Raw genomic sequence first — 16,289 nt, forward strand, 5'->3', positions numbered from 1 at the left:
CATTTTTAAGAAATGAAATCATAGTTACGGGTTATGGAATAAATACATTGGCGCTGGTCTGGGATCCTCTGGGAAGTCATAATAAACTCAATTTTCAGTAAGATCAAATACTTGTATCCATCTGTGAAACACATGTAGCCTATAACTGCAGATTGACCTGCTCAGACCCGGAGGGAATACCATAGGAATAAGATAAAAAAAAACAGCATACAGGGTCAACATATATTGATCTCTAAATCCCCATACAGGGACAAAACAGTGCCAAACAGGTTGATTAGGTCAGTCATTGTATCAGTCAGTGAGCTACCTGCTCTGCCAGCCCTGCAGCGGGTTGGTGTATTTCTTCAGGACCCCCTCCAGGTGCCGCTTGCTGCGGGACGACCCTGCGCCGCTGTCCCTGGTCCCGGAGCCGACTCGGTGCTCCTCCACTGCAGCCCGGCTGTGCGGCTGCTCCTGCCTCCTGCCGAGGCTCCGAGCGGGGCTCTCCGGACGCGCTGCCCGGCTCATGCTGCTGCTGCTCCCGGTCCCTCTCCACTCGAAAGTCACAAGCTTTTCCGCGGGAAACAAAGAGGCAGAGGAGAGAGAGATGTGCACTCAGAGACTGACTGCAGGCTTTTGTCAAAGGGATGCAGTGATGAGAGAGACTTCTTTACTACAGCTGCTCACACTCTGGAGAGGGATATTCCGTGTATTGCACTGCGGAGCTCTCTCTCTCTCTCTCTCTCTCTCTCTCTCTCTCTCTGACGTTATTGCGTTATTTATTTTGGAAATCCCGGGTTGGTCACTCCCCTCAGCCCGGGATACTCCCCCTCCAGCCGGCCACAGGGACTCAATAATGCAGTAAAAGCTCAGAGAGCATCAGAGGCTGAGAGCATCCACACTGGCTTATATTTATGTCATTTCACTAATTTTACAGAAACAGCATGGCGACACATAGCTTACAAATATCAAGAAGTATGCACGCAGGTTTGGAAATGTGGACGTTGGTGCTGCCTGTAATTATTAGCCGTAACGTTATAGATGACGATGTCATGTAGATTATCTCCCACTTTTTTTGCACATGTAGGCTAGTATTTAAGAATATATTGTAAGAATGCGAGAACAAATCCACAGAGTCAGGAACTGGAAATCTCACATGTGCACTTTTGCAAAAACGTTTTGAAAAATTTGAAATTAAAATGATTTGTACTTGTAATGCATGCAATTGTGATAGTACGCATCAGAAGTGGACAGTGTTGTGTCTGAATATATCTTCTCCTATCCACTAATAGGCCTATCATCGCTTCATATTGAAGAGCTTTGTAGCCTATTACATGATCTGTACCAATACATAGCTATCATATATTATAATAACCATCGCTCACTACTAATCATGTTATCCGTAACGCATCAGTCAGCCTGTTATGTAATCAGGAGCCAGGCTGCCGTTTGACGTCAACCCACAGTAAAACTACAAACTTCCGACAGGCGTGTCTGCGGCGCGTTCTGTGACGTCATCAGAAGAAGACGTGCACTGTGCAGCCCGTGCAGCCAGCCAGCCAGCTCGCGAGCATAGACAGTATATAAAAGGCTCGCGAGCCGTGGGCAGCTCGTGTATAGTACACAGTAAAATACTGGCCGGTTCGTCGGGAAGCTTCAGCATGGCCGCTCCGCTCAGAGTGTGCATAGTGGGCTCCGGAAACTGGTGAGCTGTCAGGTGGGGGGTGATGATGATGATGATGGGGACGATACAGGACAGGATGCGCTGCTGCAACCTGTTCATGTATAGTGGGTGTGATGTAACTGTAATTTATCTGTAGGTAAGGAGACAGGGGACAGGGGACAACATTTCAGTGGCAGGTGGTTTTGAACCCGCGACGTGTCCGGGATACCTCCCATCAGGCTGTGGAGCCACGTGCGTCCTTGTTTAGAGCTTTGTGGAGCTGTTGAGAGAGATGTTTCTCTTAGTTAAGATAAGATAGGAAAAACTAAATTGTCTTTCACGAGTGACAGAAATTTGTCTTTGACAGGGCAGGCTCAAATGACATAAAATACATATTTACGAACATAAAGATACATAAAGGAACAGTGGAATAACATTGACCGTACAAACGTGTGCAAAATGCAAAAAACAAGCACGAAGAAACCTGAATGGAGCTGCTTGATGCTGTCTGTATGGCTGTTCAAGGATTTTTTTATATATATGTTTTTCCTTGCAAATGGGACTCTGTAGTGTCGACCTGATGGTTCAGCCTGATACCAGGCTGAGATATTGAAAGAGAGTATGGATTCAATAAGTGACTGGTATACCACAGTTAAAATGACCTTGCTGACACTAAAAGCTCCTCCAAGAAGTTTCCTCAACAGGTGTAGGCTCTGCTGGCCTTTCTTATACACAGTGTCTGCATGCTGTGAGAGAGACAGTCTCTTAAGGCCCGGACACACAGAGCCGATAATCGGCCGTTGGACAGTCTGGCGAGGTCAGTGACTTGAGTCTGTTTGGTGTGTTCCGTGCCGTCATCAGTCCGGGGGGCCGTCGGCCTTCATTTTGGTTGATTTGACATGTTTAATCGGCGGGGCGGGCACTACCGGCAGTCGGACTCAAATGACCCATCTGATTGGTAGAGTGCTGACCCGGAAACAGGGAGCAGAATGAGCGTGACTAGAGTCTCCCAAAATCTGAGGAAAATCTTTTAAACTGACCTTTGTTGATCTGAAATGAAGACAGATTCAGCAACTGCACGGCCTATTTCTCTCTTAAAATGTTTTCAGAAACACGTTTCGGTGAACTATTTTAGTACAATATGAGATCGTATTCTGAAGAAGCCGTCATGACGGTCTGGCTTTGAAACCAGACCCACGTGACGCATTCGTCCAATCAGCTGCCGGTTTTCATTTTTTGGCGACGATACAGATTAGCGCCGCCTGCTGTTATGGAGACGTATTACGTCTCGTCGCTTTGGTGTGTTCCGAGGCACTTTTTTTGACCAACTCGGGGAGACTGATCAGCCCCACTGCCTTTTCTGCCGAGGGTCGGCCGTCTGGTCGGTGTGTCTGGGGCTTTAGCCTGGTTGACAGCAGACCCTTCTCAGTTGTAATTGAAAGTGGGTCTGGGGAAGGCTCATTCACAGCCCATTTCCAAAGGGGCGTCGCCAACGGACGCTGCTCAAATGCTTCTGGGCGCAATTGGATAGTCCTTCAACCAATCAGACCAAAGATCCGGGTGACGTAGCAGCGTCAGCGGCATCAACGGGTTGTCATGTTGAATGTAAACAAAAAGCTGCTTGCCTGCTCGCTGCGCTATCGTCATCGTGTAAAGCCCGCCTCAACGGTTGGGATTGGTGCCTCGATTTGGAAAAATTGGAAATGGGCTTTAATGGGCTCATGGCCAGACTGACTTGCAGAGCAAATCTCTAATTTGCCGGAAGTTCGTCCGGGTTTTCCCAGGCTAAGAGTCTCTCCCCTCATTGATATAAATGGGGTGAACAAAATAATAAAAACAGCTGCCAGTGTAATGCAAAATCAGCACGTCTCTATAACAGGTTCTTAAAGTGGAACAAGCAGAATGTATTCATGGTTATCAGACGGCATTAGTTTGAGCTGGGTGGACCTAATAAACTGGCTGTTGACTGTATCATTGAAATTATATTAAATATCTATGGCATCAAATGTAATTCTTGGCTTTGGGAATAATAGTTTGACAGATAAGCTTAACTTAAAGCCCATTAAATAGCTTTTTCTGGAGCTTTCAACCACATCTCTTTACCCCCCACCCCTAGTCACTACATGTTACATTAACCAACATCCTGGACTACAGTATGTACCTGAACATTACACAAACGATATATCCTGAACCTTTGCACATTCATCAACATTTCTGCACATCCTGCACTAAAGTAACCATACAACCTTCGTTCCTTCTTATTGTTAAAACTGTTATGTTGTACATATTTGTTAATTTCAGTTACCATTGATTTTACATTTATTGTTTATTTCCTTTTAATATAGCCTATTTATGTTTATGTGTGCACCATCCAACAAGGCAACTCCTCGTGGGTGTTACTTACTCGGCAATAAGTAACACCCATAATAAGTTTCTGATTCTGATAAGTTCCTTTTGGATTCTGATCTCACTATCTTCATCAGCAGATAATAACCGATACTTAACACACTACCAACTCCATGACAAGTGACAAAATTCTTTAATTTAAATGTATTTAAATTCCCCCTTTAATGGCTCGTGTTGTAATTAATGTATCTCCAGTTTTGCTGTTTTTTTTGACATTGCCTATAATCTCTCCTATCTGTTTACCCTTTTCAAACCAATCCAATAATCATCATCACCGAGCTTTGACTCGCCTTCCACCCCTGCTTCTCCTGTGTGGGATGTTGAGGCTTGGAGCCAGCGTGCGTTGGTTAACCTCAGGGCTGACACACAGTCATATTCTCATTCAGAGTCTCTGGTTCATCTGCTGTCTTTGAACGTGGAGAGAACTTCTCGCAGTGATGGATGGATATTAATCCTAATTGACTTGCTTATACTTACTTATAATATTAAATATGAAGTAACCAGTGTGCAAGTAGCATAATATGCAATATTGTAATGTGTGAGGTAATGAGTTATCTCACACACTGCTGTGAAGTGTTGTACAGTTTTCTGGAATGTGGCAGGAATGATTGAGCTGTCCGTGTAGCTGAGTTGGTGAGTGTATGCAGGCTGACCTCTGCTTTGGTTGCAGGGGCTCAGCCATCGCCAGGATCATTGGAAATAACGCCAAGTCACTGCGCTTTGCCACCACCGTGAAGATGTGGGTGTACGAAGAGAACATCAATGGCAGGAAGCTCACTGACATCATCAACACGGAGCATGAGAACGTCAAGTACCTGCCGGGATACAAACTGCCAGAGAACGTGGTAAGAGACGGGAGGATCGGCTGTGGGAGCTAACACTGTGTGACCAGGAAACGGGTTGTAACTTCATTTAATGTAGTTATTGAAATATAGTCATTGAAAGGTTGTTGAAACAACAGTTGGATGTGACTATTCACACGGGACTAGTATTACCTGGGGACCTGTAGTAATAATTACGGAGGTCGTCTGTGATCTTAATCCCGTGTGCCGTAGGTAGGATTGCGAAGATCCAGGACTTAGCCAAAAAATTTGAACATCGACAACATCTCAGTCCCTCCCCGCCCAAAGCGGTCTCCTAAGCTCCTCCCCCCACAAGGGAGAATAAATGCGTGTGCATGAGCAGTGATTGACACGCAGTTAAGACACCGCTCCCCTGGCCCTGATTGGTGCATCTGAACAGGGAGCGGTGGATTTTTGCAAATCTCACAGGCTGTAGGTGGTGCCAGATTTATTTTAAATGACCTGCTTCATGTAGTTCTACTGGAACATAGGGTCAGTTTCAGCAAATATGACAGAAAGTTAGTTTTATAAGGCTTACCTACTGCACCGTTAACATCCAAATCAGCACTTCCTGAGAACCCTCAGCTGGTGCTTAGTTTAGATCTGTATGTGTCCTTTGTGTTCTCCGCAGGTGGCTGTCCCCAAGCTGCGGGACGCTGCAGAGGGAGCGGACCTGCTGGTGTTCGTGGTCCCTCACCAGTTCATCCGGAATCTCTGTGACGAGATGGTGGGCTGTGTCTCCACCAAGGCTCGGGGAATCACACTCATAAAGGTAATCATGCTTCCTCTCAAAGCCCTCATACAGCCGCTGTCCTTCCCACTCACTGCATTACACACTGCCACACACAGTTCCATTTATGTCCGGACACTGACACAATCTTTGGGGTTTACTGTAGTTCACCTAAACATTAAAGTTCCAGTTATATAATGAATAAAGTGTAGAATCTCAGCTCTAATTTGAGGGTATTCACATCCAAGTTGGAGGACGTTTGGGAAGCCCTTTCATACTGTACGTTGCCTCCTCTTCTTCGAGAGACCAAAAAGACCATTGACTCGAAAGCTGTTCCATGGACAGGTGTGGACATTGCTTCGTTATTACTTCATCAGTTAAGCAGGTAAAAGGTCTGGAGTTGATTCCATGTGTGGCATTAGGATTTGGAAGCTGTTGCTGTGAACCCACAACATGCGTGATCATTTTTTAGTTAAAATGGTACCAGATTGCAGTGATGAAAGAAGTATTCAGATTGTTTACCTAAGTAAAAGCACTAATAACGCACTGTAAAAATACAAGACGCACACACACACACACACACACACACACACACACACACACACACACACACACACACAGAGGACTGAGAGAAACACCCGGCTGTATTTACCCTCAGTTCCCCTCGGAGCAGGAAGTCAAGAGCAAACTAGGCCACAGCTGTTGCATAGCTGACAGTTTTGAATTAAACTAACCCTTCAGAATAAAAGCCTCATCTCAACAAATATAAACGTACAAAAAAAACTTACATTTGGCTAAAAAAATCATCAATTCATTTAAAAAAATATTTCTCTCATCTCTGTCTTCACACTAGCACATTGTCCAACTTTTAGACAGAAATATAAATAAACAAAATGTGTTTTTTCGTGCATGTTGCGTGCTCTTTCTCTTTCAGCCATCCGCCCTGTTAGACACATTTAGTCTATATGTGCAGCCAAGGAGGGAGTCAGGGGGAGTTAAGTGTGAAGGATGAGATGTTCTGTTCTCCCCCTCATCAGGTTCTACTGTAAATACTTTAGGATGAACCCCCTCTGTGTCTCTGTGTTGTCAGGGTATAGATGAGGGCCCCGGGGGCCTGAAGCTCATCTCAGACATCATCCGAGAGAAGATGGGGATTGACGTCAGCGTCCTCATGGGAGCAAACATCGCCAACGAAGTGGCAGCGGAGAAGTTCTGCGAGACCACCATCGGTAACGTGTGGCTGCAGCTCGTATGAAATGATACAATAAAATAGCCTATTACATGACTTTTGATTATATTAACCATTGTGATGTATCAGTCCGGCTCTAAAGTACTGTACATAAAAACAGAAAATAAGTATATAATAAGTAAAAACTCTAAACTAGTGTCATAAAAATATTAAAACTAAAAGAAACAGGTGTCATTAAAAATGGTGGGAAGTAGGGGTGGAACGGTACACAGAAGTCACGGTTCAGTTCATACCTCGGTTCAGACATCACGGTTTGGTTCGATACAATGGAGGGAAAAGCATAACAGAAATGCAGAAGACAAACTTTTTTTTATTGTGCATATCTCAAGCTGTACCACCTAGTGTCATTCAGTCTCTCCCCTGAGCTAGCTGCAACAGCCTTTAGTGTGTAAAGTAAGATGTAAACAGTAAACAAAGAGTACCCCACATCATCTCCAGACTCCATCTGTAACTTGTAAACAAAATAAGACAATCAGCTATAAAACTGGAAATACAGCATCTTGTGGAAATTGTAGTAATCTTGACAGAGACAACTTCTCACGTTGAGCACACAAATGCGTGTCTCATTTATTTATATAGGGAAAACAATTCATTCACGAAATGGTGCTGCCCAGCAACCCAACCCCCAGGTCCCACGTGACGTCATCACACGCTTAAAGGGACCGCAATCCCTAAACCAACATAATACATGCACAACAGATTACATTAAACAACAAAGGTGAATTATGTCTGTCACAATCACTACACACGTCCCCCCAGAATTCACCACATCAGAAAATGAATTGAACAGTCAACGGGGAAACGTCAACGGGGAGGCGGGCGTATTAACTGGGCACAACGGCTGCGCTGCACCAGAGGCCAAGGAGCCCCAACAGCAGCAGGCGCCCCGTAATGGCCCAGGCGTGGGGAAAGGAGTGCACGAGGCTTGGGAGGGAGGGGAGCATGGGGTGGGGGCAGAGCTGGAGGCCATCCACGCCGTGGGGGCTGGGCCAGGTCAATAGGCCTGGCCACGTCCAAGTGTGCCAGTTTAAGGTGGTCAATGGAGAGCTGCTCTGGCTTGCCGCCTCTGTCCACCACAAAATGTTTGTCGCCTGCCTTCAAAACCCGGAACGGACCATCGTAGGGTGGGCGCAGCGGTCCCCTGTGGGCATCTTGGCGAATGAACACATAGTCGGCAGTTTGCAGCCCAGCCGGGACGTGCGACCGAGGGAGGTCGTGATGGGAAGTGGGGACAGGAGTAAAAAGCCTCGCATTGTCCAGCAGAACAGTCCTCTGGAGAGCAGCAGACAAGGAACCGTACACAAAAAATTGGCTTCGAGGAGGGGCACGGCAACCTTAGCCGTCACAAAATCCCAGCCAAAACGTTGTCCTCCAAAACATAATCCAACGTACCTCGTTCCATACGTGCGAATGGGGCTACCATTGGCAGCTTCCATAGGGGGGCCGTGGCTGCCAGTCACCATGTCCAAACGGACACTCCTCCTCCTCTGTGCCCCCGTGTCGCACAGAAAACACCGTCCGGAGATGCTGTCACGGATGAAAGGCAGCCTGCCCACGCGGCCGACGCTCATGGCCATCACTGAGCGCCGGCCCCGGCGTTTCCCGGCCCGCCGAAACTGCATGGCGAACGGCATTTGGTAGCTTTGGGTCCAAACTTTGCATGGTTAAAAACACAAGCCTGAAGACCATCTGGGGCCAGAAAACCGCTGTCGACGAGACATGGTTGCAGCGATGAGTATGGAGTCGTCCACTTTCGCAGGATCAATGTGCGCCGGAAAAAGCGTGGCCACACAGTCAGTGATCGTGGTGTTGGCTAGCGCAGCCCTTACCTGGGAAGGCAGCTGACGCAGGAAAAGCTGAATGAAGAGAAAATCCGGTCGGCGCTCCCCCATGAGAGCCAGCATACGGTCCATGAGCTCAGACGGCTTGCGGTCACCCAGTCCTTGAAGGGGGAAAAAAGCCTGCCGGCTCTCTCAGCGTCTGACAGCTTTCACGTTTTCAACAGGTGAGTCTTGAGCGCCGTATACTTCTCAGCCGCCGGAGGATTTTTTTAGAAGGCTCACCACTCTGGATGCTGTTGAATTTCCGAGAGCCGACACAACGTAGTAGTACTTCGTTGTATCCGCGGTGATATCCCGCAATGCGAATTGCGCTTCAGTCTGGGCGAACCACGCCGACGCTTCCAAGAATTCTGGGAGCTTGAGAGAAACCGCATTAACGGACATGGTCGTGTCGTGGCTCTGAATACGTCCAGCAGACTATCGTCAGGGTCACCAGTGTGGAAATTGTAGTCATTTTGACAGAGCACGTTAGATGTATTTCCACTTACATACCCAACAACTGCTGAACAACGCCGACACACAGTCCTCGTCTTATCTACCACTCTCTCACCTGTACTACTGTAACTGACCCGAAGACCGAAGTTTTCGAGGTCGGGACGGCACCAGGCGGGAGTGCATGACACGGGAGGCTCCAGGCTTCATCCATACAGTCTCGAAGTTTTCCCAAACTTGCGATCTTTGGGCTGGTGGGTCCTCTAACTCTTGTGGGTCGCCACCACTCGCCATACTCGTCCTTTAGTCCTACAGATTAGGTGTCCCTAGAACCCGCGTATCTAACAGTAGTTCCGCACTACATTAGTTCCGCATTACATTAATTAATTTGCACGCAAGTTTTATTTTTATACCGTGTATTCTCCGTGTAAATTCATGTACCGAACCGAGACGCCCGTACCGTTTCGGTTCAATACGAATACATGTACTGTTCACCCCTAGTGGGAGGTAACATCACATTTAAGTACACATTATAAAAATACCACTAAGTATACTCCTATATTTGACTTCCCTTCCTTGGTAGGTTCTTTACAGATAAATATTTTACACTTGGTCAGCCAATTTAATACGACACATTGTTATATATTAACCTCATCAACAATATATTAAGTAGTTCAAATTATCTCTGTGACATTAAAATGCTGCTTACATGTTAATGCATCAGTAATAATAATTCAATAATAAGATGTGTGTGAAAGAAAGTTGTATTTCTGCTTAATGACTACTTGTACTTTAGATATTGTAATAATATTTTGATGATAATATTAACATACTTTTTTATATCAGAATCATTTTAAATGCATTGCAGTTTTTTTTACATTGATCTGTCAAGACATTTTCTTAAAGGGACAGTACTCGAAATACTGAAAAATACACCGGTTCCCCAATGCATGAAATACCTCACGGCCACATGCACCAACATGCACCATCATGCACCAACGTGCACCATCATGCACCAATATGCACCAACGTGCACGTGCAGCCAGACCAGCTAATGAAAGAACAGAGAATCTCAGACTACAACACACACACACACACACACACACACACACACACAGAGTGACTTCATCCATCACTCCACTTTATCTTTACATAGGAAAAAAGCCAACTTTCTATTTCAGGAAGAGGGATTACAAAGGTGTGTGTGTGTGTGTGTGTGTGTGTGTTCAGGCAGTAGGATTCTGGAGAACGGCCTGCTGTTCAAAGAGCTGCTGCAGACTCCAAACTTCCGAATCACAGTGGTAGATGATGCAGACACAGTGGAGCTGTGTGGAGCTCTGAAGGTAACACACTGACATAAGCACATTCACACTGTACACACATGAGGCTGAGGAAAGCAGCGATATATCTGTAGTTAATGTGTGTTTTGCCCCTGTTGGTTTTGCTCTGAAACCTCAAAGGTACAAAAATCAGCAAGGACAGTAGTTTGGGAAGAGAACTGGAAATCCAACCCATGGCATAAGCAAACTGCTCTCTGTTTGTTCATAGAGATGAAATATTCGTATCAATCTTTGGAACTTGATGTTAATAGCCCTTGACAGACGGTTAGATAAACAACCAATCCGTGCCGAGGAGTCTCTAATACAATGTAAGTGACTCTGATCAAACTGTCAAACTTCACAGCGCTGATCATACGAATGAATGAATCAAGATCATGTTACCGCATTGCCTATTTCTCTCCTCAAATATTTCAGAAGCATGTGTTACTGTTTAGCTGTGAAATGAGAAAGTTTGTGACCGAGTCGAGTCAAACCCAAATACCGCCTGCCGACGGACCGGCCGGAGCAGACTAGTAAAACCACACGCTCAGCTGCTCATGAAACGGCAAACCAAGAGCCAGATATTTTCCTCAGCGTTGGTGGACCAAATCAAGGATAAACGGAGTGAATAGTGGAACTGGAAACGGGACTGTTCCCTAACAGCTCGACCATAAACGCGTGATGAGCTGACACAGGGTTTCCGCGGGGACTTAAAAAGTCTTAAACATTTCTAAATCAACATTTTAGGCCTTGAAAAGTCTTACATTTGCTGAAGTATTGTGTTCTAGGTCTTAAATACGTTGAAACAGGTCTTCATTTTCCTACGTCCATGCAACTCTACCTCTAATGCTCTGTTTTTTTTATTTTTTATTCTGTGCTGTAGTTCTTTCTCTCGCTAGTCCTAATATAATTTCGCTGTGGTAAGACTACAAATGAGACCAACATGCAGCCAATCAGCTTTCTTGTTATTGGTGTGAGTCTCTTTCAGGATTGTACCACAGACATAACACAGATTCTATTCTTCAGCTATGGGGAAGTGCAAGTTTAGCGATACTTGGCTTTAAAAAAACTGGATTTTAGGGCTCAGTTGATGTCATAAAGGTCTTAAGTTTCGTTCATAATGGTCTTAAAAAAGTCTTAAATTTGACTTGGTGAAAGCTGCAGAAACACTGACAGCATCTCAGAGCTGTTTCTGAAGAAGTTTGTGAGCTTTTCTGCCCCCTAGTGATCAAAGAAATGACTTCATGTAGTACACGTCCTGGTTGAGTTGATGCATTCAGGTGCACGTGTATATGTCTGTGTGTTGGGAGCAGAACATCGTGGCAGTGGGTGCGGGCTTCTGCGACGGCTTGCAGTGCGGTGACAACACCAAGGCAGCGGTGATCCGCCTGGGGCTGATGGAGATGATAGCCTTCGCTAAACTCTTCTCCAAGAACGGCTCCGTTTCCACGGCAACCTTTCTAGAGAGCTGCGGCGTGGCCGACCTCATCACCACGTGCTATGGCGGTCGCAATCGACGAGTGGCCGAGGCCTTTTGTAAGACGGGGAAGGTGGGTCACACTGGTGCATCTGATGATCTCATCTGTTGCAAACTTTACAGCCGTCATTTTCAAGTTTTAAAAGGTCCACTGTGTAGTGTTTTAAGTATTTTATTAGCTAAAATAAATGTCTTCATGCATAAATATGTCCTCATTGGTGTAAAATGACCTCTGCCAATGATCGGTCTTATCCTCGTAAGCGAAGAATTTCTTATCTGTATTTACATTGGACGGGCAAGTCCAAGGAGGCTTCCTATAATCACTGAGAGGGACCTAAAGCACTAGCCTACCTGTCTAGATAATCCACAACGCGTTTTCGTTCAGAGCCAGCGTCACGTGACTGAAACCAGCTGAAACGGAGAAGGAGATCAGTGAGAGGCGCTTGTCACTGCCCCGGCAAATTTGAAAGCCTGCACTGCACTTTAGTTCATAACGGAGGATCAGACTTCTGCCGAGCCACAGGAGAAGGAATCCTCATCGCCAAAAAAGGGCTACCGTAGATGCAACACGCATTTGAAAAAGCGAGGCGCTAAAGAGCACTATTCGTTTGAATGCAAAATACAATTTCACTGCTAGACGGGAGAAATTCCTACACAGTGTACCTTTTTTAAATGAATACACCTGCTTCCCTATAAACAGCTTTTTTTGCACTCCCATGAACATGTGCTCCTGTCTGTCAGAGCATCGTGGAGCTGGAGAAGGAGATGCTGAACGGTCAGAAGCTGCAGGGTCCTGCCACCTCAGCCGAGGTTTACCACATCCTCCAGCAGAAGGGCCTGCTGGACAAGTGAGTATCCAACCATCTCTGTCTTTACCTCTCCAGTGATACAGATTAGACTGGTCTCCGGTAGGGCCCGTCCAGATTACAAAGCAACAAACCAAAACGGGGGGGGCAGCAGTGTGAGTGTCACTGCCGTACACCTAGTCTCGCATTGCCAGACCTTCCTCCACAGCGCTGCGGAGAAAGTCCACACAGCATTCCTGGATGGGAGAAAAACGTGCTCTGGTTTGTTGGCATTTCTTTAAACCAATCACAATCGTCTTGGGCGGCAGTAAGCTCCGGACGGAGCCACGGTGCCTCTGCTAAATAGTCTCGGGAAGGAACTTGTTTTGGTGGAACATGTGTACGTTCAAAAGTAGTTTTAGTGGTGCAACAGCAAACTCAGATTGGACAGATAGTCTAGCTAGCTGTCTGGATTTACCCTGCAGAGATCTGAGGAGCAGTTAACCATAGTCCTCACAAATCCACCGGAGGTTAGAACGCCAACACAAAGACCGAGGAAGGGGACGGACATCCGGAGCAATCCCGGAAGTGGTAGTCGTGGATATAGACTACTGTACACCCGATGCTCTGTCTAAGATTAGGATGTCCCCTCTGAGAAAATGTGTTGAGCAATGTTGTACTTTTTTTTGTTGTTGTTGAAATTTGATTAATCAAAAACAAAATCACCAAATGAATCTATAATACAAATAATGGTGCATCTCTGGGGTGGATGCATTATAGTAATTATTATATGATAACTGGTCATACGTCATTATAGTATGACCAGTTATCAAGATAATGTAGCAACATTCTCTTCATTTTCTGTTAAGAGAAAAAATAAGAGAAGTCAACAACCATCCAGATGTGCTCTGACCCAGCAATGCTGAACAATGAGCAGGTATCGGCCGACACTGTCAGGACAGGTGTGGCGCCGTGTGCAGATACTCTGGCACACACCACCACACACCGGCTGCAGGGAAACCAACGTGTTTAAAAAAACTTAAACAAAGTCAAGACATTGGTGAATCCCAGAAATCAATGGGTACTAACCACATTTCAATCAGGAGAGACTTCATTTAACCCCCCCTGTTGTCCTCGGGGCAAATCTGACCCATTTTCAAAAGGTTTCTATATCAGAAATTTGGGTTTTCTTTCAAACAAATTGTCCAAAAGATTAACATGGATGGTTCACTACAATACTCTTTAGAAGTTAAATAAACAATCAGTTCACTACTTTCATTGAATTTGGCTGTTTTAGTCAATTTTATAGCATATGAAGAAAAAACTATTGATAAAAGAACTTCGTCAAAAAAAGTGACAAAAATGTCAAAGTGTCAAAAAAAGTGACACAAAAGTGACAAAAATGACAAAGTGACCAAAACGTCTAAAAAAAGTGACAAAAACGTCTAGTGACAAATGTCAAAACGTGACAAAAATGTAAAAAAGTGACAAAAATGTAAAGTGACAAATGTAAGAAAAAAGAAAGCTTTACAAATTTGGGAAAAAGCCCACAAAAACTTCAAAAGGCTCAGAAAACGTCGACAAACGTTGAAAAGAAAGTGACAAAAGCATCAGGGAAAGCCACAAAAGCGTCGAAAAAGACGACCAAAACGTCGCTAAAGGCTTTTCATTTAAAATGTTGACTCCGAAAAACAAAGTTTCGGGTCGACGGGAAGACAACGCGAGGGTTAAGGGTGAAAATAAATTGAATGAACATGGCGCATGATAGGTTGATATGTTCGAGTCTTTGGTGATTTGATCCGCCGGTGCTCTGCGTGCCTGATGCTGCTTCACGTCCTTCCCTCCAGGGTCCTGTCTGAGTCTGTCTCTTCTCTGCAGGTTCCCTCTGTTCACAGCCGTCTATCACATTTGTTTCGAGGGGAAGCCGGTCCAGCAGATGATCTCGTGCCTGCAGAGCCACCCGGAGCACCTGTGATTGGCCGCTGGAGGGAGCCACACTGCTGAACATGTTCATACCAACAACATCACCAGCATCAGCTACTAATGCTAACAAACAAACAAACAAACCCAACAGCTTGATTTCTGCACTGACCCCTGTGAGCAAAAATTCTGCAGTAGCTTTTGGAATATCAACATAATATCTATAATGTAAGAGACCGTGTCCTTTATCAACTACAACAAGTTAAACTAATGTGGTACAATAGAGGGAAACTGGAAATGAAATCCTTGATGTTCTAAGGTGTTCTACATACATGTTGGGACTGCTGCACTCTGTAATTATAGGTTTTAACTTGCTTGTTTTTTGAACTTTGGCATATTTGCAGGTTTGTGACCAAATGTTTGAAATGGAACCCGTGTTGTTGTTGTGACAGTGCAGTGGTTTTCTGTGGTCCGAGCCGTCAGTGACTTGTCACCAGCCTGGGACTGCATCTGCGTCAGACTGACGGTCAATGGATCTTCTCCTCAGTCCCATCTCTTCCACTTATTAACATATCTGTTTCAGTATTTGTAGAACTTCACAGGGTTTGGATTCATATGTTTTGCCCTGACACTTCGGTAATCGTACGGTAGTGTTGGAAGTAATCAAAAGTTTACAAAAAAATGTAAAATCTTGAGACATCTAGGAGTAGAAATGTTAAATGTCAGAATGTTAAAAATGCCTTTTGGATGAACCAGCAGCAGCTCAGTGTTAAATATCTCAGGCATATTTCTGGGAGCTTTTCTCTTGAAACTGCCAAACGTTTTGCGTAGTAGTAAGTCCTAAAGATTGCACGGAGCCCTTTTCTCTGTACCCGTTTGGTTGAGTATCCTCCGGTCACCGGCTGTCGCTGCTCTGTATCTGAGGAGAGCATCCCTTTGGTGATCCAGGGGAATCAGGCCGCGTTCAGACCAATGCTCTTGTTTTGTTGTCTTTTTTTTTCCATTGCTATTTTGTATCTTTTGCTCGTTGGTTTTACTGTTATTGGGTCTTATTTTCAACCAGTTTGTCTCTTGGGAAAGCACTTTGTGACTTGGGCTGTAAAAGGTGCTACTGTATATTAAATAAACAAATGATATTATTATTTTCTTGTAGGTCACAGTAGTTCTGTCATGTTTCAACTCCACTTAAAGCTCCTACTGTATGTGGAGGGTTGGTACAGGTGGTTTTCCTGTTTTTGTGTTTATATGAAGGAATGATATTTATAGCCTGGTCCTACCAGACTTTCGTACATTTCATTTGTAGTACTGAAGGAAAATGAAAATTGAGCGGAAGTATATAGGAGGGCAGAGCCAGGCTATGATATTTACACATTAGGATAAAAATGTTAACCATGTCAGAGAGACGTCCATTCAAACTACAATGTGGACTAAGTACTGTAAGTATGACATGCATATGAATATTTAACCAGTTTTGGCAGATTAATTTCAAAGCTATGATGTGACTGAAGGAGAATGGAAAAAGATGCTTTTGAAGCAAGCTGAGTACATGTTGGTTGTTTCTACATTGTTTTACTCATAAAATCATTTAAAAATAAACATTTCTTGTCACTGATGATCTGAAGTGACGTTACTGTACAGGTTCAGTT

General features: G+C 44.9%; 2 protein-coding genes across 2 annotated transcripts in view; one reads left to right on the forward strand and one right to left on the reverse strand.

Annotated features, from left to right (window-relative positions):
• The window catches only part of osbpl10b (oxysterol binding protein-like 10b), a 52,610-nt gene extending 52,103 nt beyond the window's left edge, over positions 1-507 (reverse strand). Inside the window, exon 1 of the mRNA XM_078251963.1 lies at positions 308-507. Coding sequence (XP_078108089.1) covers positions 308-507 — 200 coding nt within the window. The remainder of the gene's footprint in view (positions 1-307) is intronic.
• Positions 508-1,487: 980 nt separating this feature from the next.
• Positions 1,488-14,790, forward strand: gpd1l (glycerol-3-phosphate dehydrogenase 1 like). The gene is made up of 8 exons (XM_078253631.1): positions 1,488-1,684; positions 4,719-4,893; positions 5,522-5,662; positions 6,711-6,849; positions 10,373-10,485; positions 11,775-12,011; positions 12,680-12,786; positions 14,602-14,790. The coding sequence occupies exons 1-8, from the start codon at positions 1,641-1,643 to the stop codon at positions 14,696-14,698; spliced, it is 1,053 nt and encodes a 350-aa protein (XP_078109757.1). The 5' UTR covers positions 1,488-1,640; the 3' UTR covers positions 14,699-14,790.
• Positions 14,791-16,289: the final 1,499 nt, after the last annotated feature.

Source organism: Sander vitreus, chromosome 6 (genome assembly GCF_031162955.1).
Source record: "Sander vitreus isolate 19-12246 chromosome 6, sanVit1, whole genome shotgun sequence".
Lineage (NCBI taxonomy): Eukaryota > Metazoa > Chordata > Actinopteri > Perciformes > Percidae > Sander > Sander vitreus.

Bases quoted from the DNA above. Each gene is read 5' to 3' on its own strand.
- gpd1l (XM_078253631.1), top strand. From the start codon at position 1,641: ATGGCCGCTCCGCTCAGAGTGTGCATAGTGGGCTCCGGAAACTG. The intron at 5,663-6,710 runs GTAATCATGCTT...CTGTGTTGTCAG, and splicing joins GGGGAATCACACTCATAAAG to GGTATAGATGAGGGCCCCGG. The intron at 12,787-14,601 runs GTGAGTATCCAA...TCTTCTCTGCAG, and splicing joins CAGAAGGGCCTGCTGGACAA to GTTCCCTCTGTTCACAGCCG.